This window comes from Coturnix japonica, chromosome 20 (assembly GCF_001577835.2).
Source record: "Coturnix japonica isolate 7356 chromosome 20, Coturnix japonica 2.1, whole genome shotgun sequence".
Classification (NCBI taxonomy): domain Eukaryota; kingdom Metazoa; phylum Chordata; class Aves; order Galliformes; family Phasianidae; genus Coturnix; species Coturnix japonica.
In genome coordinates, this window is record NC_029535.1 from 9465696 (window position 1) to 9488498 (window position 22803).

Below are 22803 nucleotides of genomic sequence, written 5' to 3' on the forward strand. Positions count from 1 at the left end.
TGGAAACACTGACTCAGAATAAACCAGCGTGTGGCAGCTCGGCTGCTCTGGGTGCTTTCTGTTGCCTGCGGTGTGCTGGGGGTTTTCCATGGTGCAATTACTGCGGGTGGACAAGTGGCTGCAGGCAGCCCCAGGGCAGTGAGAGGAGGCCCCATGTCCATGCTGTGCCCCTCAGGCACCACCACCCCACTGTCAGGGTCCTGGGGAAACGCTGCAGCTGTCCCAGCAGTCACGGACAGGAGTGCCAGAAACCTGTTGACTCAGATTCCTTACACCAAGAAAGGGTTTATTTGCATCCCGAGGTGTGAAACTCAGGTTGGAAGCACAGTCAGGGGCAGATGGAACACTCAGCCTGGGGACAGGGTGAGAAGCAACGCCCATGTGCTGGGAGCCATGCAGGCCCACTCGCTCCTATCCTGGCCGATCCCATCACTGTGCTCCATCCCCAGGGCTCTCCAGGCTCTGCTGTGCAGTACTGCAGGGATGGCACCTGTGAGACCTCAGCTGCCCTGTCCCTGCCCCAGTCCCATCCCCATGGGTCATCCTGACCCAAAAGCGCATTGTATCTGGAGATAAGCAGCCGGCTGGCAGGGAGCCTGTGGTTCTGGGAACGATCCCTCCTCTTGTTCTCTGCCTGCTCCCCACCAGCTGTGCTGCAGCACCCCTGGCAGCTCCACCGGAGACTTTAAACCCAGTACTGCCTCAGCTGTGAGCATGCAGCATCCCCGCAGCACCGTGTGCTTGGGGCTTTGCCTCCTCCTGGGGCTGCTCCTCAGCACAGAGCCGAGCACTGCACTGGGGGAGGAAGATGGTGAGTATTGGCAGGGGGGTCTGAGCCAGCTCTGTCCAGCTGCACCCTGTGTGCACGTCCTGCTCCTGTCCCTCCGTGCTGGCACTTCTGAGCTGAGACATTGCTGTCCTCTGCTGCTCTCACAGAGCACCGGCCATGCTCGGTAGGGCCAGGGGCCATGCAGGGGTTGTGCAGGGCAGCAGTTTGGGCGCTGTGCACACTGTGCTGCTGTGGGGTCTCAGGGCTGGCAGCTGCTCCCAGCCACCCGCTTACAGCCCTTGGGCTGACTTGGATCAGTTTCTCCTCAGGCCATACCTCCCTTCCTCAGCCCTGCATATAGCACCTGGTCCATGCAGAGCCATCCAGGTGGGTGCTGCCCAGAGGGGTGGTGGAATCTCCTTCCCTGGAGATATCCAAGACCCATCTGGACACCTATCAGTGTGACCTGCTGTAGGGAACCTGCTTTAGCAGGGGGATGGGCTCAATGACCTCTGGAGTTCCCTTCCAGCCCCTACAGTTCTGTGATTCTGGTGTGGCTGTGGGTAATGCAGTGGGCACACACCATCGAATGCCCCGTCCCACCCTGCGTGGGACGAAGCTACACCAGAGCAGCCCGGCTCTGCACTAGAGCCGCCTCCACAGCGATGGGAGTTTTCCTTTGTTTGAGTGGAACAGCTGCTGTTTGCAGTGAAACCTTCCCAGCAGCGACTCTGTTTGCAACTCAAACATCACAGCGCTGCCAAGAGCTGACAAGGGCTGTTTGCAGAAGCGGTGCTCGCACGGCTCAGCACAGGCACATCATCCTCAGCTGTGGGCCAGGGAGATTCCCAGCCGCAGGGGGAGCGCAGCACCCCGAGTTCCCCACTCAGGAGTTCCCACCCCACAGCCCACCCCGGCGTCTGCCCCCAGCCCTCATCTCAGCCTCAGCGCACGCCATGTCCCAGCGCCTGTGGTGATGACAGAGGGTGCCCGCAGGACCTGAAGTGCTGCTTCACCACCTGCGGCTTCATCTGCGTGACACCGCTGGGGAACGGCAGCAGCGACTTCCCTCCTCCTGGAGAAGTGGACTGGAGCCTCAGCCAGGCTGAGAGCACACACCAGGGTGAGGCAGGGAGGATGAGCTTCATGGCAGGGGGCTGTGCCAGGAGGGGAGAGGCTGTAGGGAAGGTGTGCACGTTGCATTGGGGTGTGCATGGCAGGGAGGGGTGCAATGGGTTGCAGAGGCTGCAGCCATCCCGTCCACAGGCAGGGTGATGCTGGGCGCTGCCCTGACCCCAAGTCCTGCTACAGGGGAGCTGCAAAAACCAGGTCTGTGTCCCCGGGACTTCACACGCTGCCTCCAGCAGGAGCCCCCGCTCTGCACCAATGACTCAACATGTCCCGGTTGGCTCAAGTGCTGTTCCCACAAGTGCCGCCTCCGCTGCACACCCCCGGCAGAAGGTACAGCAGCACCAGCACAGCCCCAGCACCCCTTGTCCTCCAGCCCCATCCCCTTCCTTGTCCTTTTCCCATTGCCCAGAGCAGCTCTGGCACCTCTGACGACCCCCATCTCCAAAGGCCGGGATGGGGCAGGTGAGGGCAGCTGGGCTGGTGCAGGGGGGGTCTGAGACACAGCAGGGGGAGATCTGTGATGTGGCACAGGGAGGCCACAGGGGCAGACATGTCGGTGATGCCATTGGTGCCCTCGGGTTGCACCTCACCCCCTGCTGCACCACTCGGTGTTGCAGAGAAGCCCGGTGCCTGCCCCGCTGCGGCCCTGGAGGGGCTGCTTTACCCCTGCTCCTTCCGCTGCCAGGAGGACAAGGACTGCCTGGGCAGCCAGAAGTGCTGCCCGCTGGGCTGCAGCCTGGCCTGAGTGGAGCTGGCACAGGGTAAGGCCTGTGGGTACCACCACAGCCACGTGCATGGGGGCAGCCACGGCTCCGCGGGGCGCTCAGGGCTGTGCTGCAGACATCTGCCACCTCCCCGCTGTGCCGGGGCCCTGCGGCGGCCACGAGCTGAGCTTCTTCTACAACGTCACCTCTGGGCAATGTGAGACCTTCCCGTACAGCGGCTGCGGGGGCAATGCCAACCGCTTTGGGACATGGGCAGCGTGCCGCCGGGTGTGCCTGGGACATGGTGAGGGCACGGAGCTCTGGGTGGTGGGGGCAATGCGATGACCCCCAGAGTCCAGCCGTGCTCAGGGCTGCTCCTGACTGCTCTGCTCCAACAGAGAAACCCAAAACTGGAGAGTGTCCCACAATGCTGCTGGAGCTGGAGGGGCCGTGCCAGCAGGAGTGCAATGGTGATGGCGACTGCCCCGATGAGCTGAAGTGCTGCAACAGCAGCTGCGGCCTGCAGTGCCTGCCTGCAGCACCAGCACGTGAGAGCAGTGGGACGGGGTGGGATGTGGATCACAGGCAGGGCTGTGGCCTGGGGACCAGGGGTGCCCACAGTGCCCATCACAGGCAGAGAAAGGCTGGGATGGGAGCAGTGCACACAGCAACAAGGACGTGGTGGGGACAATGAAGACACCCTACAGTGGTCATCCTGCTCTCACCTCCAACACAATGACCCCACCATCCAAGCTCTGCTCTGCAGTGCAGATACTGCCAGCTCTGCCCCTGCCACATGGAGACACAGCAATGGCAGAGCTGCCACCCTGGGAGGAAAGAGGGGCCCCAACATGGAGGGATGCAGTGTTGGATCAGGCAATGTAACCCTGCTGATGTGTGCTGGGCTGTGTCCCCATGGGACCACTGCACTGCATTCCACACCATGCCCTGCAGGGAAGGATGGCTTCTGCCCAGCCAACGCCGGGCTGTTCCCCAGCTATGACTGCAGAGAATGGTGCCGGTGTGACGCTGACTGCCCCGGAGAGGAGAAGTGCTGCCTGCAAGGCTGTGACTATGTGTGCCTGCGTCCAGACCAAGGTTGGAGCCACTGAGCACCTTACCCCCCAGGGCATCTCTGGTCATGCCCAGCCACCCCCAGCTGCACATCTCCTGCCTTCCAGAGAAACCAGGGATCTGCCCCCTGTCTGAGCAGGCAGAGGAGTCCAGGTGCCAGGAGCTCTGTGCAGGAGATGGGCAGTGCCCAGGGGACGAGAAGTGCTGCAGCAGCCGATGTGGCCACGTCTGCATGGCCCCAGAGCCAGGTGAGGGGGAAGAGATGGGGCTGTGCCAGCAGTGCCTCAAGCAGCCGGGACAGTGCCCAGCCTCTTGCAGCTTGTGTGGAGGCACAGACACAGCCTGGTGCACACAGTGCACACTGAGTGCTACGTGGCTCCAAGATGGCCCCAAGGTGCCAAGACTGCCATGCCTGCAGCCCAGTCCCTGTGGGTCAGCCCATGGCCCTGCTACCCCCTTCCCTCCCTTTTCTCAGACAAACCTGGGCAGTGCCCAAAGGTGAGGCCACAGCTGACATCGGAGCCATGCACGGAGGATGATGATGACTGCCTGCATGACCGGGACTGCCCCCGGCAGGAGAAGTGCTGCTTTTCTGGCTGTGCCATGCGCTGCTCCCGCCCAGCCAGAGGTGTGGGCAGGCGGCTGGGCCCCAGCTGCACCACGGGCAAGGAGCAGCAGCATCAACACTGCAGGCAATGCAGGGGACCCTGCACTCAGCCACGGCCCCTCCTCCCACAGAGCATCCCGGGTGGTGCCCCCGGGCAGAGCCGTGCTGGGACCCCTGGCACCGACATAGGAACCAGTGCCTGGATGACAGCGTGTGCAGGCGGGATGAGAAGTGCTGCAACACAGGCTGCACTTGGGCCTGCATGGCTGTACCTGTTATGGCCCCGTATCCACCCATTCCCTTGTCCATAGTGCCTTCTCCCCCTTTTACCCAAGTAACAAGCATGCCCAGACCCAGATCAGCACCAGGTGAGTGTCCTCTCCTGACACAGAGCGTGATATCACCATTGTGCCACATCAAAGCATCGGACTCTGCCTTCAGGGTGAGGGTACCCAAAGGGATGAGGAGCAGAAGGGACCTCTCACCAGACCTGGCCATGCCAAACTGCTGCAGTGCCAGCAGCACTTGTGTATGAGCATGGCCTCTGCTCCACACTCCCATCAGTCAGGGCTCCCTAGAAGTACATTTCCCTTTCAGGTGCTGCATGATGGGAGAACAGCATCTCTATGTCAGGAAGGTGCCTTCATCTGGGGACATGGGGCAGTCATCGACCTGAGCTGGCCTGTCTCCTTCTCACCATCACCAGCAATAAAGAAAGTGAACACCATCTCCAGATGACTCTGAGTCTCTGCGTTGCAGGGCCCAGTCCCCATATTGCCCCTGGAGGTCACAGGCTGCGGTCCCCCTCACCAGCACCAGACAGGGGGTCTGTGCAGCATATACAGGGCACAGGGGTTCAGCAATGCAGGGTGAGCACAGCGCTAGGGCTGGGGCAGCTCTTGGACCTCCATCAAAGTGGGGATGTTTCTCCATCACTTTAGGGCCTGGCCAGGTCAAATCTGCAGCTTGAGGGCAGAAGTGAGTATGGAAACCTATCTAGATGCAGGAGCTGTGCTGGGACGGCTGGATCTGAGACCTGGGGCAGGAAGGACAGGAGCCAGACCTGCTCAATGACCCGTCCTTGTATTGAGAGCAGCACAGCCCCAGGCAGGGCTGGGCTCCTCCAGACAGGGCACAGCACAGAGAGGCAGCCGGGTTGTTGTGGGCACCACAGCCCTGTGCCATGCACCTTGGGCAAGCCACGGCCCCAGCATGGCCACCATGACCACCACCACCACCCAGCCTGGGGACACAGACAGGGATACCTGCCCAGACTGGGGTTGTGCACACCTGAGAGGTGCTACCAGGCACCCGGAGCTGAGAGGCGTGGGGTTGGGAGCTGGGCTGCAGGGAGCGTCTCCCCGTGGGGCAGGGGCCGGGGGGAGCCCTGGGAGCCCAGATGGGAGCAGGCCTGGGAGCACTCCCGCTCGGTCTCAAAGTTGTTCCTGTTCCCACCGCAGCCGCCGTAGATGAACTCCTCGCACTGCCGGCTGGACACGTTGTAGAAGAAGCGGACGAAGAGCGCCTTGCAGTTCCCACAGACCGAGGGCAGGTAGCAGAAGTCTGCATGGTCCCAAGGGCTGAAGTGAGCTGAGAGTGGGGCTCAAGGGGAGAGCGCTCCGGGGCCCCCATGGCACCAAACCCTTCCCTACCCAGAGCCAGCACTGCGCCCACCCATCTCCCCAGGAAACCATATCCCTCACCCCTGGTGCAAGCAGAGCTCAGGGATGGCATCTGTGAGCCCCCATCTGCTGCACCAAGCTCACCCCACCTCACCACCACCCCCACACATCACTGCACACCGCTGGCCCTCACCGAGCACCGGCTCCTGGCACGTGTGGCCACACCTGCCGGGGCAGCACTTGGTGGCACCAGGACAGTCGGCATCACCAGCACAGTGTGAGCAGGAGCTGTTCTTGTGGCACGAGCTGCAGTCCCCGTCCAGAGGGCTCCCCACCTCCGAGATGTGGTGACAATACCCAGGCTTTGCTGAGGGACACAGTGACCAGAGCTAAGTGGCCCCATAGGTCCCGCAGTCAGACCCCACCACCTCCAACCCCACAGCCCCACAGCTGCCTGCACCACGCCTGGGCTCCCTGAGCATCCCCTCCTCGGGAAGTGCCCCCATACACTCACCTGTCCCCATCTGCTCCTCTTTTCCAGGCACGTGTGGGGCCGGCACTGACCGTACAGAAAGAGGGAGCAGGAGGAGGAGGAGGAGGAGGCAGGTTTGCTGCTCCATGGTGCCCACGGCTGCCGGCTCTGCGCCCCAGGTGTGGTGGGCTGGGATTTAAGGTGCGTCAGTGGGGCGGAAGGTTTGGGGCTGGCTCCCGAGCACTGCTAATTCCTGCCGTGCGGGTAACGAGCCGCACCCAGCAGGCCCGGCTTCCTCGGTGGCATCTCGGCCACAGCCCTAAAGCTGGGGGGACTGGTAGGACGGGAAGGATGCCCCAGTGCAGCCCTCGGGGTGACCGGCAAGCTGGGGCTGCGGTGGGAATAGGAATGGGGAGAGGATGGGGAATGGGTATGAGGATGGAGACTGGGATGGAATGTGGATGGGGACACTGCCCCCACCTGCCTGCAGCTCCTTGCAGTCCTGGGGCAGACACCAACAGGACGGACCTGGGGCAGCGCACGCTCCCCAGCAGCACCTGGTGCACATGGGTGTGAGTGGGGTGAAACCAGAAGAGGCAGAGAGAAACAGATTAAGTTCTTCCCATTCAGCAGGAATAATTGTCCTCCTAACTACTGTTGTAATTACTGTCCCACGGGGAAGTCAAGGAAGAGGAAAGCTCTGCAGGGAGAGGCAGGAAAGTTGGGCCCAGGTGAGGTCCAGAGGGAGGTGCTGCCCACCTGCCTCTGCCCCACTGCAGCTTTCAGTAACTCTCCCCCAAATCTCAGAGGGCTGAGACCCTCAGCAGTGACTGGGCACAAGACACCAGAGAAGTGGCACAAGCTGGGGACGTGGCCAGGATGGGATGGCCCCCACCTCCCCACCACTACAGCTCAGCGACCCCACCATCCTGAGCTGTCCAGGAAATTCCCCGGTTGCACAGGACCTTCCAGCCCCACACCCAGCAGGAGGGCAGGGCCACGGAGCCAAAATCCACTGGGCTACATTTTTCCACCACTATCTCTCTGCAGTATCTCACCTACCTGGGGGGTCATTACAACCACTCACATGATGGGTCTGAGTGGGGGATGTTGGGGCTCACAGCACTGGGGGGCTGCAGGCAGGGAGTAGTTGGGCACCACGCAGGGGGATGCTCAAAGCTGCAGAGGTGCATGGACAGCCCCCTCCTGCCCTGCCCTGGGGACGCACAGCCTGACTCACACAGTGCTGGGCAGGCCTCCACCTCAGCAGAAAGAGTGACCGGGCCAGCTCAGAGAGCACCCAGGAATGTGGCACCTCCCAGGGCGGTGGGAACCGAGCCAGGCTGTGCCACCCTGGGCATGGCAGGGCAGAGCCAAGGGCAGAGTGGGTGCTGCAGTGCAGCAACACCCGCTGGCCACACACAGAGCCCATCAGCACCAGCTTTCCCTGGGGAGGGCACAAGTGGGGGGGTCTGTCCCCACTGCCCACCCTGCGCAGGGACAATGGCAGTGTCATTGCTCCCGGCTGCTCCCACAGCTCCACCAGCTGCTGGCAATGTGTAGTGCTGCATGCAGGCAGCTCACACCGCACACACAGACACGTGTGCGCATGGTTCATTGGGCACACAGCACATACCCAGATCGGGCTGTGCACACGCATGTGTGGGCGTACAGAGCGTGGCTTGCACGCTCACACACGTGCCCAGATGGCACTGCACATACACACCCGTGCCAGCAGCCTGCCTGCACAGCATGACACAGCAATCCTGCCACCAGCACCTGGTGCTACAGGGGATGCCCCAGCACTGCCATGCCCTTGCTTGGTGTCCTGCATACGGTGCAGCAGCAGCTCCTGGGACAGCACAGCTGCAGAGCTGGGAGGCTTCGGTGAGAAGAGCTGGGGCCAGAGCTGTCACTGCAGGACTTGGGGCACAGTCAGAGCTGAACTGCGGCCAAGGATGGAGTGTGAGGTGAGAGGCAGCTCCAGCACAGCGTGACGGGCACTCAGGCACCCATCCTGGCTTCCCTCATCGTCTCCACTCCCCATCCTCAGCAATGGGACCCTCTGGCACCCCAGAATGGGGAGCTGGTAACCACCAGCTGGTCTCAGCCCCCATCCATAGAGCCAGGCTTGGGCAGAACGAGGCTATGGACCATGTCCGGTCACAGGACGTCCCTCAGGAGCCAGCAATTGTTCCTGGTGGCAGAACAATGCCCGGAGAGCTGCCAGGGCACCACGGGCTGCTCCACACCGCCTGGCCCCGGAGCCTCCTCCACCTGCCCTGCAGTGCCCAGCCTCAAGTAGGGTCCCCGGCCCCACTGCCCACCTGGCCCCATCCTCATCCCTGGCAGTGCTGCAGCACATCATGATACAGCTCAGCTCTCCGGGTTGCTCAGAGCCCAAAGCAAAGCAGCCGACCCTTATCCCCCACCTCCTTGCTCCCTGCATGCTGTGTCCAACAGCACCAGCCCCTGGAGGGAGGGACGTGGGGGTCACGCTCGGCCGAAGCCGTGGCAGGGACACGGTCATTGGCACCAGCCTCTGCCCTGGGGAGGATTTAAAGCCCTGCCTGTACTCGACACAGCCCCAAAACTGCCACCCCTGCATCATGAGGGTCCTGTCGCTGCTGCTGCTACTGGCGTTCTGCTGCCTCTGGGCCCGGCTGGTGGCTGTAGGTGAGCATGGGATGGGCTATGGGGAGGGTCTGGGATGCTGCGTCCCCATGGCAGAAAGCACTTTGTACCATGACCAGCAAACTTGGGGAGGGCCCAGTGTGCCCCAGGGTTAGGGTGCTCCTATCTCTCCCCAGGGCTCACCTAGCCTGTTTGGACCTGGACCAAGGACCCCACTTGTGCAGTCTCATGTCAGAAAGTCAGCCAGACATGGACTCATCCATCGACTGCAGAGCGAGCACCCATCATCTCCCATCCCAAATCCACCCCTCCACCCTCAGCTCACAACTGGGTGTGGGGATCTCTGTGCTTCTTCCTTGCTATTAAAGCCCATCCGCAATTAGCTCTGCTGGTTTCTGAGATGTTCAGTCTCCTGGTGAGCCTTCATTGGATCCCCGGCCCCCGTGGGAGGGAAGTGCCATGGCAGCCAGCTGGTCCTGAGGCCAGCACACGTCCTGCCCTCACATCAGGCTGCTCACCCAGGTTATGACGTGTCAGGGGCATCTCTGGGTTTGTGGAAGAAGCTGTGAAGAAGCAAGCTCCCAGATGGCCTGGAGATGCCAGGCATTGTGACAAGGGACAGCTTGTTGTGTTGAGCAAGTGGCCCATTGTGGGATTTATTAGGAAACAGAAGGTTCTGCCCAAAACAGCGCTGGTGTCCAGGACTGGCCCTGGCAGAGTGAGGTGAGGAGAGGCTGGAGGCAGCTCCGTGTGCCCACCTGCAATGAGCTGTCCTCGCACCCTGTGCTCTGCACACACCTCACAGTGCTGGTCACTGAGCTGCTGCCAGCATCGCTGCCATCTCCACCACTGTCATCTTCAGTCATCGCTGTCACCGAATCCACCATCACCTCCATAGTCATTCTCATCATTTCCACCATAGTCATTACTGACATTGTTACCACCATCATTATCATTGTCATCATAGCCCTCATCATCACTATAGCCATAGTAATAATCATGGTCATCTTCCACATTATCTTCATGCACTTTTTTCTCATCAACATCATCATCGCTGTCATCATCATCATCGTCATCATCGCTGTCATCACCCTCCTCACCGCCTCCATGTTCAGACTTTGGTTTCTCTCCTGACTCAGGCTTCTCCCCACTCTCCTTTTTCCCCCCAGCCTCTGGTTTTGCCCCCCCCTCTGGTTTCTCCCCCATCACAGGTTTCACTCCACCCTCTGGCTTTCCCCCAGTCCCCGGCTTTTTCCCACTCTCAGTTTTCCCTCCACTCTCCAATTTCCCCCCACCCCCCGGTTTCTCCCCACTCCCTGGTTTTACCATTGCTCCTGTTGTTATCTTTGGCTTTTCCCCAGCCCCCCCCTTCCCCTCACACTCTGGCTTCTTCCCCACGCTGGGTTTCTTTGGGATCTCTTGCTTTTCCCTCATTGTGCTGCCTGCTGGAGGCTTCTCCCTGCTCCCAGCTCCATTCTCAGCCACAGGTCTCACCGCCGGCCGCTCTCCATGCAGGTGCTGCTCTGCACTGCCCCGCTCTGCCCCCGGCTGCTGCTGCACAGATGGGCTCTGGGTGCCATCCCGCTGCCGGCAACAGGCATCTGCTGGCACTGCCGCCTGTGGCTTGGTCACAGGGAGGATGGCTGCTGCTCCGTGCAGCCCTGGGCTGTACCTTCCTGGTGGAGGAAATGGAGAAAGGTGAAACACCGATGGCAGCAAGATCTTAGCAACATGAAATGAAGATATTACGTATTATTCAACCAGGGCACAAACGTGGCATTGAGAATAGCTGTGAAGCAAGTGCATACGCTTTGCTGTTAAGCAATAGCAAACTATCACACAGAAACAGCACAACACAGCGCTGACATTCACTGCCTGCCTTAGAGTCTCCCTCTCTGAAATGGAATGGGACCACAGCATTAGGAAGGAAGGCATCACAGCCACTGACCGGCTGGCAAAGCATAAGGCTTCAAGCCACAACTTATCCAGGACCTAAAGAAATTCATCCTTCTAAAGGGGAACATTTAGGAGACGATGAAGCCATTTCTGCAGACTCATTTTCATCAGAGCCTCATTGCAGAGCAGCGGCAGGTCTGGCTGACACTGAGCAGTTACTGCCGGGCAGTTGGAGCTCAAACATCAAACAGCCCAACTTAGAGTGAACGCTGAGTGATCTGGAGGAGGAGACGGGCAGAGTTTTAAACACTGCCACGATTCTTTCATGGGAATTTCTCTTCTTGCAAATGAACTCCCAGGCTGAGAGCCGTGCAGGGGTTGCCTGGCTGGAGCCGCACACAGCCCAGGTGGGGGTGAAGGAAGCAGCTCCCCGGCACTATGGCTCAGTGCCGGTGCCACCGCAGGCTCCGTCCCCAGCGGAGTTCAGCCTCCACGCAAAGACCCCCCGGCACCAGCCCCATCCGGGCAGAGCGGGGCTGCATCCTCCAGCGCTCGGCGAACGGGGAGCCCCGGCCCCAGCCAACAGCACCAGAAAAAGCAGCGTCAGAAGGAAATAACAGAAAGCAAGAGAAGCTTCTGCAGCTGGAGCGCTCTGAACCGGACTCGCACGACATTTAACGTTTCGCAGAAGCCAAAGGTTAGGAGCCTTAAGCAGGGCTAGAGCTCGCGAGGGTCGCAGCTCTGGCAGAAAGTGCTGGGATATAAAACCAAAGCAGAGCCACCCGCACAGCGCACAGCGCACCTCACCCACCGCGGGGCCGTGCTCACCTGCAGCGGGCGCGGCGTGCAGCGGGACACCGAGGGCCAGCAGCCCCAGCAGGAGCCAAGCACCCCCCCGCATGGTGCCAGCACCCTGCCCGCACGGCGCCCAGACGGGATTTAAGCTACAGCAGAGAGGCGGCCCCGGGCACCTCCCACGTCCTGCGTGCCCCGTGGGACACCCGCAGCAGCAGGGCAGGAGGAGACACCGGAACACCGGGCTGCGGCCAGCCCGATTCTCGGCCCATAAACCCTTAATGGGCACTGGTAACATCAGAGCTCCTCGTTCACCCCCAGGGGCACCTTCCCAGATTGCAGAGCAAGATTTCCCCCCCTCCATTGCCCCGGAGGAGCTCAGCTCCACCTGTGCAGGGTTGAATGTCAATGCTGTAGCTTGTTATGCTTTAAAACCAGCAGGAATAAATGTCTCCTGGCAGACAGAACACGGAGTGCCGCAGCACTGAGTGGAGGAGAGCTGCCCAGGGCAGGTATTACAGCTCAGCTCCATGCTGCCAGCCCCTGCCCTGTGTTTGCATTGAGAGTGAACAAAGAATTCAGTGTGCCACCATGTTTATGTCTCTCCTCTGCACCAGGAGCATCTCTACCACTGTCAGCATGTGCAGGTCACTCTGTGTGAAAGCTCAGAAGGCAAAACTGCTTCAGAAAGCTTCGTCCAAATGGTGGCAAAGGCCACACATGGGCAGCACTGGGGCCATGTGTTCAGCAGTGGGAAGGCGCAGGGCCTGCATGCCACCAAACCTGCGTGGGAAGGAGGCTTACTGCAAGAAATGAGCTCGAAGTACAGGTTTCTTCCACTCCTCGTGGCCATGACTCAGTTCTGGAGCTATTTCCCTTGTGAACCGCCCCTATCCGCTGCAGTCCCTGTGCCCCACATCTCAGCTCGATGGTGTCACCTCTGTGACCATGGTGAGCAGAGCTCCCTCGTGCCACAGTTCCCTGCCACCTACTGTGCTGTCCGGAGCCCTCCAAGCCCCAGCAGGAGGGGCAGCTCAGCACAGTGTCGGTGCTGCCACTCGTGGGTCTCTGCCCAGCACAAGAGCAGACAGCGGTACCCAGCGGTGCGCTCGCAGCAGGTGGCACTGACGTTGTGTTCCGAACACCCCACAGGAGAGGTGTGATACGGTGATGATAACAGTGCAATTATCTCCATTACTCTTTAGCCACAGATTACTATCTGCTTCCTATCTGCCTCGAGAATGACAAAGGCACGGGGTGAATCCAGCCGGTGGCAGTGACTCAGGGCACGGCCTAAGGGGCAGCACAGCACAGTTATGAGCTAATGGGAGCTGCCAGGGCACTGCCGTGCAGCTACAAAGGCAATGCCATCCTGCCCTGCTGCAGCCCCGGCCCCCTTGGGCACAGCACCGTCATTACAGCACCGATACAGCTCCGTGCATCCAAACATCGGTCATAACACAGAGAATTAAGAAGTTAAATGTATTACAGCCATGTCTGCGTACAGCAATGAGCTTTCCGGTAAGCTGAATCCCACAGGTCCCGGCTCCTCACAGCCCCACGGCGGGGCAGCACGGGGCGGGGGATGGCGGCCAGGCGGGGCAGGAAGCGGGCAGGGATCACCGGGCACCGGGCAGGGATCGCCACGCCGGACCCACCCGCCGGAAGCCGCTGCCACTTCCGTCGCGCCACGCGTGTCGCGTTCCGATGACGTATTGAACCCGGTGCTTCCGGAAGCGGCGCCGCGGGCCCGGAGCGCGATGGGCGCCGCCCGTGACGCCGAGCAGCAGCCGGGGCCTCCGGGAGAGGAGGGACCGGGAGGAGGCGAGGAGCAGCCGGGAGGAACGGTGAGGGGGGAGGGAGGAGGAGGAGGTGGAGAGGGAGGACGGGAGGGAGGCGGGCTCGGGGCTGACGGTTGTGTCCCGCAGAGCCCGTGGAACATCATGATCAAGCATCGGCAGGTGCAGCGGCGCGGCCGGCGGTCACAGATGACAACCAGGTACCGGAGGGACCGGACAGCGGGGAGGGATGAACCGGAGCGGGGCTGGGATGGGCCTAAAGGGAGGGAATGGGGGCACCGGGATAGTGCCTGCACCGGGACTGACTCCATGTGCTCACACAGCTTCACCGACCCGATCGTGTCCATGGACCTGCTGCGAGCCGTGCTGCAGCCCAGCATTAACGAGGAGATCCGGGCTGTGTTCAATAAGTACATGAAGGTGAGTGGACAGGGAGCAGCCACGGCATCTCAGAGGACCCAGCCCTGCACACTGTGTGAGGGCAGCTGGGTGCTGCACCCTGGATGGAGTTTACGTGGCTGCTGACATCATGCTGCTCCTCCCCCAGTTCTTCCAGAAGGCAGCACTCAACGTGCGAGACAACGTTGGGGAGGACGTGGATCCAGAGCAGCTGATCCAGGAGACGTGTCGGAGCTGCCTGGAGCAGGTGGGTACAAACACACGTGAGACTATTTCTGGGATGGGACCTGGGGGCAGATAGACCCAAATCTTTAGTCTGTAGTGGCCAGATGTCAATAAAGAGTTTGGTCTTTAGATGTGGCCTTTATGTTTCACATGGTCTGGGGCTTTCCCATCAGCACAGGTGCCTTTGAAGATGGATCTTCTCATCACAGGGTGAAGCAGGGGTTGTTGCTGGTAGTCCCCCTTTCCACCCAGAATAGGTGACCTTCCTTCTCTTTCTACAGGCCAAGCTGCTGTTCTCAGATGGCAAAAAAGTTGTGTCCAGGTTGCCCCACGAGCAGATGGGACCAAAGGTAAAAGTTGTTGTTCATGGAGGATTAAATGATTTGTAAGAGCTGGGAGGAATAGAATGACGGGGTTGGAATTATCTACTAGCTGTGCAAGTGAGGAGGTGGAGCTGGGAAATGTTTGTCTTGTGGGGAAAGTAACTTACAGACCAGTGCAGACCCCAGGTGCAGCATCTGAGTGCTTTGCACTGCTATGGGCTGCCTGCAGAGTTTGTCTGTGCCCTTGTGCTCTCTGCCTTAAGTCAGCAAATGAGAGCTGCAGGCTGTGTGCTTGGGGCCCTGCCTGGCTGGGATGGGAGAAGGGTTTGTCTCCATCCTCCCACCATTCCTCTTCCAGCGTGCCCGACAGATGGATGAGGAATTGAATCGTCGAGGAAGCCCCCTTCCCAAAAAGGTAGGAGGGTTTTCCACATGAGGGATTTTATGTTTTGGGAGATCTGTTCCTTGCTCCTGTTACCACAGTATGAGCATGTGCAAGTATGAATGGTTTTTGTGAAGGCTCAGAGGTGCTTGTTCTCATGCTGTTGTTGTGCTTGTGGTAGAAAGAGCTGCTTCTGTAGGATGGAACAGATAATCAAAAGGGTCCTTTCTATGTGCACAGTTGAATGACTGAAGGATTTCTTCCATGCAGAGAAAGGGACGGCCTCCAGGACAGAGCCTGTCAAACGATCGTGGGGTCTCAGGCATGTCTGCGTGAGTATGGGCCTCAAGCTGCTGCCCGTGCTTTGGGGGGGCAGCGGGAAACAAAACTGCCTGAAGTAAGGGGCACCAAAACCTGCAGTGTCCTTCCCCCTGCACAAAAGAGAGGTGTAGGGGGGGATGGCAAAGGGCAAGAGAGTTTTGGCTGAGGTTGAGTCACAGGAGGCAAAGCCTTCCAGGGAACTGTTTTAAACAGGGCCAAAGGATGTGCAGAACCAGGTGGATGATTCAGTGAGCTGTGTGTGACACAGCTGCTAACAGGGAACACAGCAGAGATGGGGCTTCAGAGAAGGTGTGAGAGGGTGGATCTGGAAAGGCTCAAACTCAGATTCCTGCCGCTGGGAGCTTGTGGTGTCTGTCTGCATTGATCTTTCTAGGACCTGTTCTTATTTCACTTTCCTTCCCTTCAGGTGGAAGCTCAAAGTCTCTGAACCTGTGAGAAGGGATGGACCAAAGGTATTGGCTGGCTGATGCTGCTGGGCTCACCCTCTCCTCCCTTCGCTTCCGCTAGCAGAGCCCTGCCTGCAGCGGCAGCACAGAACAGACCTAGGTTGTGCCCTACTCTGCTGAGTCTCTACAGTGCCTGGAAGCCTTTGCTTGCTTCCTCCAGGCACTGTAGCTCTGTGGTGTGGTGCAGCTGTTAGGAGACATGGGGAGAGCCTTAGTGGTAGCCAGGAGGATCCCACAAAGCGTTTCCTACAAGGGAAACAGCTTAGATCAGCCCAAGGTGGTGCAGTTTCCTTCCTCTGTGGCAATCCAGAGGTTTGTGGCTACCTCCCTCCCTCCCAAATCAGTTCTTAGGTTCCCCGTCAGAGAGCTGAGGCTCGTGGAGCATTGGCTGGCACCAGCTTCATTTCTAATGTTGCCCCTTTTCCAATTGCTCTGTAGTGGGATCCATCCCGACTGACTGAAACCACAACCTTTGTGCTGGGATCTCGAGCAAACAAGTAAGGAATGGCCCTGTTGATGGAGGGTGGTGTCTCCCAGGCAGGAGCCCGTAAGACTCCTCCCGTCACTTCACTTCTCTGCCTCGAAAGCAGTAGGAAGGGCTGGGGCCTGGGGAGGAGAGGAGGTGCCCCGTGCTGCTGCAGGGCCCCTCTGTCCCAGTGTAACACCCCCTTGTGTTCCTTTTTCAGAGCTCTCGGGATGGGAGGAACAAGAGGGCGACTCTACATCAAGCATCCCCACCTCTTTAAGGTCAGATACCACAGCAGGATGCCTCCTCCTTTGGGGTTTGTTCAGAAGCAGTTTGTGATGGGAACTGGGTGTGTGCGCTTTGACTCGCTTGGCTTTTCCTCCCCACGCCCCATTTGTTGTCTTAGAGCACGTACACACAACCTGGCCAGCACACTGAAACACGTTAATGGTAGCACAGCCTCTCAGGTGCTGGTTTTGCCCAGAGTCAGGGTTTTATTTGAGAGCAGAGCAGGCAGGGCTAAGCCCTCCCTCTGGGAGCCCCCAGCACCGTGCTGTGGGGGTGAGGTGCTGGCAGCAGAGCACTGGAACGGGCTGTGCCCCGCAGGAGGGTGGTCCAGGTGGGAGGTCTGCGTCCCGTGTTCAGCCAGGTCCTTGCTGCTTTATTGCAGTACGCAGCCGACCCGCAGGATAAGCAATGGCTGGCAGAGCAGCAGCACCTGAGGGCCACTGGGGGCAAGATGGTGAGTACGGCCGGGCTCGTGCCCACGACAGCCCAAGAACTGTGCGGAAACCTGCTCAGGATGGACAGGGGCGGAGGAGCAGAGAGGCCAGGCAGCGTGTGGGGCAGGGCCACGAGGAGGACAGGCAGAGCAGGGCTGGGCCGAGAGGTGTTTGCTGCTCCTGGGGTTGGGCAGGAACGAGAGGCAGCACTGCAGGGACAGGGGGCAGAGCTGCCCCGTGGGCACCGCGGGCCCCAGCAGAAGCACAGCGCGTGTCTCGCCCTGCTGCAGGCCTATCTCCTGCTGGAGGAGGACATCCGCGACTTGGCGGCCACTGACGACTACAGGTGAGACCCCGGGCTGTGCACACGGGGGGGTCACCTGGATGGCTCCCTATACCGGGGACCCCATAGAGGCCCGGCCTGCCCCCGGGACCCCTCGGCCCGCACTCAGCCCATTCTCCCTTAGGGACTGTGTGGACCTGCGGCTGGAGGAGCTGAAGCCCTTCGTCCCGCCTGCCTGGATGACGGAGAAGATGCAGAAGTACATGGAGACGCTTCGCAACGGGGGGGACCCGCCGCCGCCGCCCCCCGAGATCCACCCCGAGGCCTTTCCTGAGGGTCCGCCCGTTGGACACCCCGAACACCCCGAGCCCTCACACCCGGCCCCGGCCCCGCAATAAAAGCCGCCGCTTCGCACCCGTTTCCACGCCTGGTGGGGATTTGGGGCGCGGCCCCTTTAAGGGCTCACGCTCCGGGGTGGGAGGGGGAGCAGGGATCTTCTGCGCATGCGCCGTCCCGCCTCTTCCGGGTCCACCCGCCGTTCTTTTAGCGGCCGCATTCTGGGCGGTGTCCGATTGGTTGGTGGGAGCGGAAGTGCGCGCTGATTGGTGGAGGAGGAGCGAGTTTGAAACATTCAAAACGGAGTGCGGGAGCGAGGCGGAACGGCGGGCGGACACAGCGGGAGCGGGACAGGAGCGGACCGAGACCGAACCGGACCGAGAGCAGAGGGACCCCACGAGCGGCCCGGAACCGCCATGGCCTCACAGAACGCCGACCCCGCCGCTGTGCCCAGCGCTGCGGCCCGCAAAGGGGCTGAGGCGGGAGCGACGGCTGCACGGGGCTCCGTGGGGAAGAGGTGAGGCCTGGATCGGGACCGGACGGGCTGGGCCGGGCCGGGCCGCCCTGCATTGCCCTGCATTGCCCTGCCCGGTGCTGTGCTGTGCTGTGCCCGGTGCTGTGCTGTGCTGTGCCCGGTGCGGCCCGTAACGCGTTGTCCCCGCAGGCTGCAGCAGGAGCTGGTGTCGCTGATGGTGAGTGTTGTTGTGCTCGGTGTACTCGGGGTTTGGGCCGTGCCGTTGCTGTCGGTTCCGTACTGACGGTTCCGTCCTGATGGCGCTGCCCGCAGATGTCCGGCGATAAAGGCATCTCCGCCTTCCCCGAGTCCGACAACCTGTTCCGTTGGATCGGCACCATTGACGGCGCTGCGGGCACGGTGAGACCCGGCGCGGTGACACCCCGCACGGTGAGACCCCCCCGCTCCCCCCGCCCCGCTCTAAACTGCCCCCACAGGCCTACGAGGAGCTGCGCTATAAGCTGTCCCTGGAGTTCCCCAGCGGGTATCCCTACACCGCGCCCACCGTGCGCTTCCTCACGCCCTGCTACCACCCCAACGTGGACGCTCAGGGCAACATCTGCCTCGACATCCTGAAGGAGAAGTGGTCGGCGCTGTACGACGTGCGCACCATCCTGCTGTCCATCCAGAGCCTGCTGGCAGGTGGGTGTGAGCCACGGGGGCTGCGGGCACCTCTGACCCCCCCCATCCTCATCTCCCCCTTCTGACCCTGCCCTTGTCCTCAGAGCCCAACATTGACAGCCCGCTGAACACACACGCTGCTGAGCTGTGGAAGAACCAGGCTGGTGAGTGCCCCCAGGATCCCCCCCAGCTGTGGCGGTGGCACAGCCCCAACCTCAGCCCGCACCCCCCCTCTCCCCACAGCCTACAAGAAGTACCTGCGGGAGATGTATGGCAAGCAGGCTAAGAACCAGGAGACCTGACCCCCACCACGCCGCCCCCTTGCCCCTATCTGCTGCGCCTTTCTGTATTATAGGCTGTTTTTAACTTAATTCTGGAGTGTGAGCTACGGTTAATGTATAAATAAATGCATGTCTATAAGTTCTTCCATCTGCTTACACGCATTGCGCAGCTGGGTTACCTGCAGTGCTGTAGATAGGGGGGCTACAGGGCAGATGGGGGGATGAAGGGATGCAGATACACATCAGGTAATGCGGGGCTTTATTATTGCCCTGCAGTTGGCAGCTCGTGGGGCACATGGCTTCCCATCTTCCTGAGCCAAGTCAGCCCTGCGCTTCCTGCCCCCCTCTCACAGCACCCTACAGCAGGACCCAGTGCCAGGCCCTGGCCTGTGGGATGTGGGCTCTGTGCCCTCCTCTGGCCCCACCACATGCATGGATTCCACCGTCCATAGTGGGATGTTGGCCGTGCTCTCCATCTCCACCATCATTGCCCTCACCTGCTCCATCTCCTCCTCCAGGCATGGGGGAGTTGGGGGCAGCTCGGGACCCCCACCTCGCCACCGCCCCAACCCAGTGCGCAGTGGGGTCACACCACCCATCCCTGGGGAGAAGGTGCAGCAGAGGTGGTGGGCACAGCACAGGTCCTGCAGGAACAGCTCCAGGGCAGAGAGGAAGAGCACCCACAGCCGCTCCAGCTCTCGCTGCTCCTGGGGGCCCACAGCTTGCTGCAGCCACGCCAGCAGTGCGCTCTGCAGCCCTGCGGGATGGAGACACTGAGTGGGCTGCAGCCCCTCTGCTCAGCCCCTGTGCTGCCCGCTGCACGGACCCTTACCGACACTGAGCTCCCGCACCTCCACGCTCCTCCTGCGCCGCTCCTCACGCAGCTGGGGGCCATCAGCACTGCCCCCCAACTGCAGCACCAGCTGTCGGTGCCCCGCTGCCGCCTTGCAGAGCGCAGCCTGGGTAGCCACACACACCCCTCGTGCCCCGCAGCCTGAAGCAGCCCCTCTCCCCGGTGCCATCCTGTGCCACAGGGACTCAGCTGCTCAGTGGCTCTGTGGGGCAGGGATGGGTTCTGAGCTGGGGTCCTGCTCAGTGCCTGTCCTGTTGCTCCCGCAGGCACTGGGTGTTCCCTGTGAGCCCCGGCCCAGGGCACGTCCCAATCTTGGCACGCTTGTGGCTGTGCTCCTCCCCAGCTCCAGAGGCTGCACGGAGACACGGGTCCCCAGGGAGAGCTGGCACCAACCAGGCTGGCTTTTCAGCATTGCCTTAATCCCTGTGCAGAGGTGTGGCTGCTGTCTTGAGGTTTGGAGGGTTGGGAAGCAGTCCCCAACTTTTCGTGTCAGGATACCCCATCCTTTCAATCAGAAACCTAAGCAGTGCTTGGCCCCCTTCTCTCCCCCTTCCAAAATCCAGTGTGGTCACACATCCTGTGATGTGAGCAGGAGCAGCCTCCCAGTGCTGCCTTCTGGGACCCTGGGAGGAACAGGGCTGTGCTCCCTGCTGCTGCTGTCGTGGGAAGCGAGTGCTCCTGATGGAAACTCTGAGCTCAGCGCTGCCTGGCGCCCACCCAGCAGCCCATGGGAACCACTGCTCACACACTCACAGGTCAGCCCGGCTGGTACAGGGTATGGCACGGCATTGCACACACCCCCGTGTCCCCCTCCATGGGGTACAGTGCCACAGACCCCCCAGGCACTCCCATACTGGCAGCTCAGCCTTTCCCCCTTTTAATGAGGTTCATCCATAAACCACATCTGTCAGAGTCAAGGAAAAGCTCAGCCGCCAGCCGAGTGGCACGAGCTGCTGCAGGGCTCCAGCGGGTGGCAGCGAGGCCAGGCTCTGCGGCGGGGCCAGTCCTGGGCGGAGGAGCAGGGCTGGCTGCTGCAGGCGGCCCAAGGAATGTCTGATCCCTTACTGCACTCCCTCCATCATCTTCAGGAACTCTGCAAGAGAGCGGCGTTATCAGACCCAGCTGTGCCACACACGCAGCCCAAAGGGGCTGAGCAAGCTGCAGGGTGAGGTCCTGCCGCTCACCATCGAAGTCAATGCGACCATCATTGTTCTTGTCTGAATCCTTCATGAGATCTTCTATTTCCTCCTCGGTGACGTGCTCCCCGGTGGCCCTGAGAATCTCACCCAGCTCTTCGATGTCGATGAATCCATCAGCGTTCCTGTGGGAGAGGAAGGGCAGGATACGGCCCCGCTCACCACCACGGACGGGTGTCACCAGGCGCTGCCCCACTCACTTGTCAAAGATGCGGAAGCAGTTGGCCAGCTCCTCCTCTGACTTGCCCTTGGCGTCCTCTTTCATCTGGCGCACCATCATCACCAGGAACTCCTCGAAGTCGATGGTGCCGCTGCCTGTGGGGAGGGACCGTGATGTGGGTCAGGCTGAGCACTCCAGACACCCACCACCCCCATGGAGCCCACTCACCATCCTCGTCCACCTCCTCGATGATGGCGTCCAGCTCCTCCTTGGTGGGGTTTTGGCCCAGCATCCTCATCACTGTGCCCAACTCCTTGGTGCTGATGTCCCCACCACCGTCCGCATCAAACATATCGAAGGCAGCTTTGAACTCTGCAGGGAAGAGTGGTCAGTGCTGGGACACGGGCATTGGGACGGGCTCTGTGTTGGGATGGGGCCCTGTCCCCTCCCTGCTCACCAGCAATCATCTCTTCGCTGAGGAAGGCGCGGGCCTCCGCCTGCTGGTCTGTCTGTAAGGCACAGGGAGAAGGGGTCAGCTCCCACCCCATGCTGTGTGTCAGCACAGCCCCTGCCCAGGGTCAGCAGCGTATGGGGCTCTGCAGCAGCGTCTGGCACAGTGCAAAGCCTCAGCCTCCCTGGTGCAGCTGCAAAGCCTTCGTCCAGCTCAGCCCTGCAGCACGTGGCTGTTCCCTGAGTGACCCAAGGCCCCGGGCAGCCATGCAGCTCAACTGCCCTGAGCCCCATGCAGCCGCCCCCCGGTGGTCCATGACGCAGAGGCCGCCATGCTGCCTTGGCATCCCAAGCACCCGACACTATTTTTGGACTCTCCTCGACTCCCCTTATAGGGAGCAGAGCTCAGCGGGCACCTGTTTGCCCTGGATCGAGTTTCTCCTGGAGGCGCGGGCTGTCTGGGGCCGCAGAGGTGTCGCATGACCCAGCGCTCGGCTTTCAGCGCCTTCACACAGCCCAGCTCCAGCTCTGATCGCCCCATGCACCCATTAATTACCCCCAGCCAGCCGCACACTCCCTCTTTGGGGCACATCTTATAGGGGTACACATCCCATAGGGGGACATACGCCATGGGGAACGTATCCCACTGCCCCTACATCCATGCTACCTCCTGCCATAGCCAGCCTGAAGGGATCATCCCTCTGCCATCGCCCCATAGAGGTGCCTGGCAGCCCCACACCGCGGTGCCCAACACCTCCGGCCCAACCACAGCTCAACCCAGCACCACTGGAGCTCTTACCATTGACGCCATCTTTGCTGCTCTCTTCCTGCAGGGAGTCAGCACCTCCTGCACCAGCAGCCCCCGCACACTCCCTGGCTCCCCAATTTGTAGTGTCCCCGTGCCCCCAGCCGTTGGCCCCCAGCCCCAGCAGCCTATCAGCTCCCTGGTGGAAATCCGGCCCCGCTCATTGGCAACGGGCTCATTTTACCTAATTTAGCCAAAGCGTTATTGGCCAAGAGCAGGGGATTAAACGTGGGTCTGAAGCCGGGATAGAAATTCAAGCCCTGCAGGGAGGGACGCAGCATCTTGGCAGGAGTGCGGCTCCTTCATCTACACCTCCTTGTTCCAGGACAGCTCAGCATGGAGGGGGTTAAAAATAGCCCCAAAGAGCAGCATCCCCAACACCAGGACTGGGCTTCCCCCATGCCAGGCATTAGGGACAGGGCTGGGTAGTGCTGCCTGAACCTCTGCTAACCCAGGTGCCGCGGCTTGGGACAAGCAGGCAGCACTGGGGCCACGT

At 61.0% G+C, this 22803-nt stretch overlaps 7 protein-coding genes and 1 long non-coding RNA gene across 15 annotated transcripts; 4 read left to right on the plus strand and 4 right to left on the minus strand.

Moving 5' to 3' along the window:
• The first annotated feature begins 262 nt into the window (after window positions 1-262).
• Window positions 263-5012, plus strand: LOC107323147 (whey acidic protein-like). 6 transcript variants are annotated; one of them, XM_032448643.1, is made up of 8 exons: window positions 263-811; window positions 1677-1892; window positions 2081-2230; window positions 2741-2908; window positions 3003-3926; window positions 4154-4306; window positions 4417-4653; window positions 4883-5012. In XM_032448643.1, exons 1-5 carry the CDS (start codon window positions 715-717, stop codon window positions 3296-3298), a joined length of 927 nt encoding a protein of 308 aa, XP_032304534.1. In that variant the 5' UTR covers window positions 263-714; the 3' UTR covers window positions 3299-3926; window positions 4154-4306; window positions 4417-4653; window positions 4883-5012. The 6 variants fall into 6 exon arrangements, with proteins under 6 accessions (XP_032304534.1, XP_032304535.1, XP_032304533.1 ...); XM_032448644.1 differs by having other exon boundaries at window positions 3003-3702; window positions 3818-3926; window positions 4417-5012; XM_032448642.1 differs by having other exon boundaries at window positions 4417-5012.
• Window positions 5013-5349: 337 nt separating this feature from the next.
• SPINT4 (serine peptidase inhibitor, Kunitz type 4) lies at window positions 5350-6632 on the minus strand. Its single transcript, XM_015881998.2, has 3 exons — window positions 6422-6632; window positions 6101-6274; window positions 5350-5848 (listed from the first exon to the last, which is right to left on the minus strand). The coding sequence occupies exons 1-3, from the start codon at window positions 6525-6527 to the stop codon at window positions 5586-5588; spliced, it is 543 nt and encodes a 180-aa protein (XP_015737484.1). The 5' UTR covers window positions 6528-6632; the 3' UTR covers window positions 5350-5585.
• Window positions 6633-7525: 893 nt separating this feature from the next.
• Window positions 7526-9395, plus strand: LOC116654302. Its single transcript, XR_004309445.1, has 2 exons — window positions 7526-9055; window positions 9190-9395. It is a non-coding gene; the product is annotated as an uncharacterized LOC116654302 (long non-coding RNA).
• A 247-nt stretch (window positions 9396-9642) lies between these two features.
• On the minus strand, window positions 9643-11897 carry LOC107323041 (aspartate and glycine-rich protein-like). Its single transcript, XM_015881730.2, has 2 exons — window positions 11738-11897; window positions 9643-10689 (listed from the first exon to the last, which is right to left on the minus strand). The coding sequence occupies exons 1-2, from the start codon at window positions 11808-11810 to the stop codon at window positions 9872-9874; spliced, it is 891 nt and encodes a 296-aa protein (XP_015737216.1). The 5' UTR covers window positions 11811-11897; the 3' UTR covers window positions 9643-9871.
• A 1503-nt stretch (window positions 11898-13400) lies between these two features.
• Window positions 13401-17511, plus strand: DNTTIP1 (deoxynucleotidyltransferase terminal interacting protein 1). 3 transcript variants are annotated; one of them, XM_015881949.1, is made up of 13 exons: window positions 13402-13551; window positions 13633-13703; window positions 13827-13923; window positions 14051-14149; window positions 14409-14477; window positions 14809-14865; window positions 15103-15164; window positions 15581-15626; window positions 16059-16117; window positions 16307-16367; window positions 16757-16828; window positions 17099-17154; window positions 17276-17511. In XM_015881949.1, the coding sequence occupies exons 1-13, from the start codon at window positions 13465-13467 to the stop codon at window positions 17487-17489; spliced, it is 1050 nt and encodes a 349-aa protein (XP_015737435.1). In that variant the 5' UTR covers window positions 13402-13464; the 3' UTR covers window positions 17490-17511. The 3 variants fall into 3 exon arrangements, with proteins under 3 accessions (XP_015737436.1, XP_015737435.1, XP_015737437.1); XM_015881950.1 differs by lacking the exon at window positions 14809-14865 and having other exon boundaries at window positions 13401-13551; XM_015881951.1 differs by lacking the exon at window positions 16757-16828.
• A 106-nt stretch (window positions 17512-17617) lies between these two features.
• On the plus strand, window positions 17618-18986 carry UBE2C (ubiquitin conjugating enzyme E2 C). The gene is made up of 6 exons (XM_015881999.2): window positions 17618-17944; window positions 18092-18119; window positions 18215-18301; window positions 18379-18583; window positions 18667-18726; window positions 18806-18986. Exons 1-6 carry the CDS (start codon window positions 17844-17846, stop codon window positions 18862-18864), a joined length of 540 nt encoding a protein of 179 aa, XP_015737485.1. The 5' UTR covers window positions 17618-17843; the 3' UTR covers window positions 18865-18986.
• A 99-nt stretch (window positions 18987-19085) lies between these two features.
• Window positions 19086-20162, minus strand: LOC107323168 (regulator of G-protein signaling 9-binding protein-like). The gene is made up of 2 exons (XM_015881995.2): window positions 19676-20162; window positions 19086-19600 (listed from the first exon to the last, which is right to left on the minus strand). Exons 1-2 carry the CDS (start codon window positions 19863-19865, stop codon window positions 19191-19193), a joined length of 600 nt encoding a protein of 199 aa, XP_015737481.1. The 5' UTR covers window positions 19866-20162; the 3' UTR covers window positions 19086-19190.
• Window positions 20163-20557: 395 nt separating this feature from the next.
• TNNC2 (troponin C2, fast skeletal type) lies at window positions 20558-22406 on the minus strand. Its single transcript, XM_015882000.1, has 6 exons — window positions 22302-22406; window positions 21510-21561; window positions 21281-21424; window positions 21093-21207; window positions 20881-21017; window positions 20558-20789 (listed from the first exon to the last, which is right to left on the minus strand). Exons 1-6 carry the CDS (start codon window positions 22311-22313, stop codon window positions 20758-20760), a joined length of 492 nt encoding a protein of 163 aa, XP_015737486.1. The 5' UTR covers window positions 22314-22406; the 3' UTR covers window positions 20558-20757.
• Window positions 22407-22803: the final 397 nt, after the last annotated feature.

Bases quoted from the DNA above. Each gene is read 5' to 3' on its own strand.
- LOC107323168 (XM_015881995.2), bottom strand. From the start codon at position 19,865: ATGGCACCGGGGAGAGGGGCTGCTTCAGGCTGCGGGGCACGAGGGGTG. The intron at 19,601-19,675 runs GTAAGGGTCCGT...TCCATCCCGCAG, and splicing joins GGTGCGGGAGCTCAGTGTCG to GGCTGCAGAGCGCACTGCTG.
- SPINT4 (XM_015881998.2), bottom strand. From the start codon at position 6,527: ATGGAGCAGCAAACCTGCCTCCTCCTCCTCCTCCTCCTGCTCCCTCTT. The intron at 6,275-6,421 runs GTGAGTGTATGG...TGTGTCCCTCAG, and splicing joins AGAGGAGCAGATGGGGACAG to CAAAGCCTGGGTATTGTCAC. The intron at 5,849-6,100 runs GTGAGGGCCAGC...GGGACCATGCAG, and splicing joins GTGCCAGGAGCCGGTGCTCG to ACTTCTGCTACCTGCCCTCG.
- DNTTIP1 (XM_015881949.1), top strand. From the start codon at position 13,465: ATGGGCGCCGCCCGTGACGCCGAGCAGCAGCCGGGGCCTCCGGGAGAG. The intron at 13,552-13,632 runs GTGAGGGGGGAG...TGTGTCCCGCAG, and splicing joins AGGAGCAGCCGGGAGGAACG to AGCCCGTGGAACATCATGAT. The intron at 17,155-17,275 runs GTGAGACCCCGG...ATTCTCCCTTAG, and splicing joins GCGGCCACTGACGACTACAG to GGACTGTGTGGACCTGCGGC.
- LOC107323147 (XM_015881957.2), top strand. From the start codon at position 3,456: ATGGAGGGATGCAGTGTTGGATCAGGCAATGTAACCCTGCTGATGTGT. The intron at 3,927-4,153 runs GTGAGGGGGAAG...CCCTTTTCTCAG, and splicing joins CTGCATGGCCCCAGAGCCAG to ACAAACCTGGGCAGTGCCCA. The intron at 4,307-4,416 runs GTGTGGGCAGGC...CTCCTCCCACAG, and splicing joins CTGCTCCCGCCCAGCCAGAG to AGCATCCCGGGTGGTGCCCC.
- TNNC2 (XM_015882000.1), bottom strand. The intron at 21,208-21,280 runs GTGAGTGGGCTC...CCCTCCCCACAG, and splicing joins CGAGGAGGTGGACGAGGATG to GCAGCGGCACCATCGACTTC. The intron at 20,790-20,880 runs GTGAGCGGCAGG...GCTCTCTTGCAG, and splicing joins TGGTCGCATTGACTTCGATG to AGTTCCTGAAGATGATGGAG.
- LOC107323041 (XM_015881730.2), bottom strand. From the start codon at position 11,810: ATGCGGGGGGGTGCTTGGCTCCTGCTGGGGCTGCTGGCCCTCGGTGTC. The intron at 10,690-11,737 runs GTGAGCACGGCC...TTCCTCCACCAG, and splicing joins GCACGCCGCGCCCGCTGCAG to GAAGGTACAGCCCAGGGCTG.
- UBE2C (XM_015881999.2), top strand. From the start codon at position 17,844: ATGGCCTCACAGAACGCCGACCCCGCCGCTGTGCCCAGCGCTGCGGCC. The intron at 18,584-18,666 runs GTGGGTGTGAGC...CCTTGTCCTCAG, and splicing joins CATCCAGAGCCTGCTGGCAG to AGCCCAACATTGACAGCCCG. The intron at 18,727-18,805 runs GTGAGTGCCCCC...CTCTCCCCACAG, and splicing joins GCTGTGGAAGAACCAGGCTG to CCTACAAGAAGTACCTGCGG.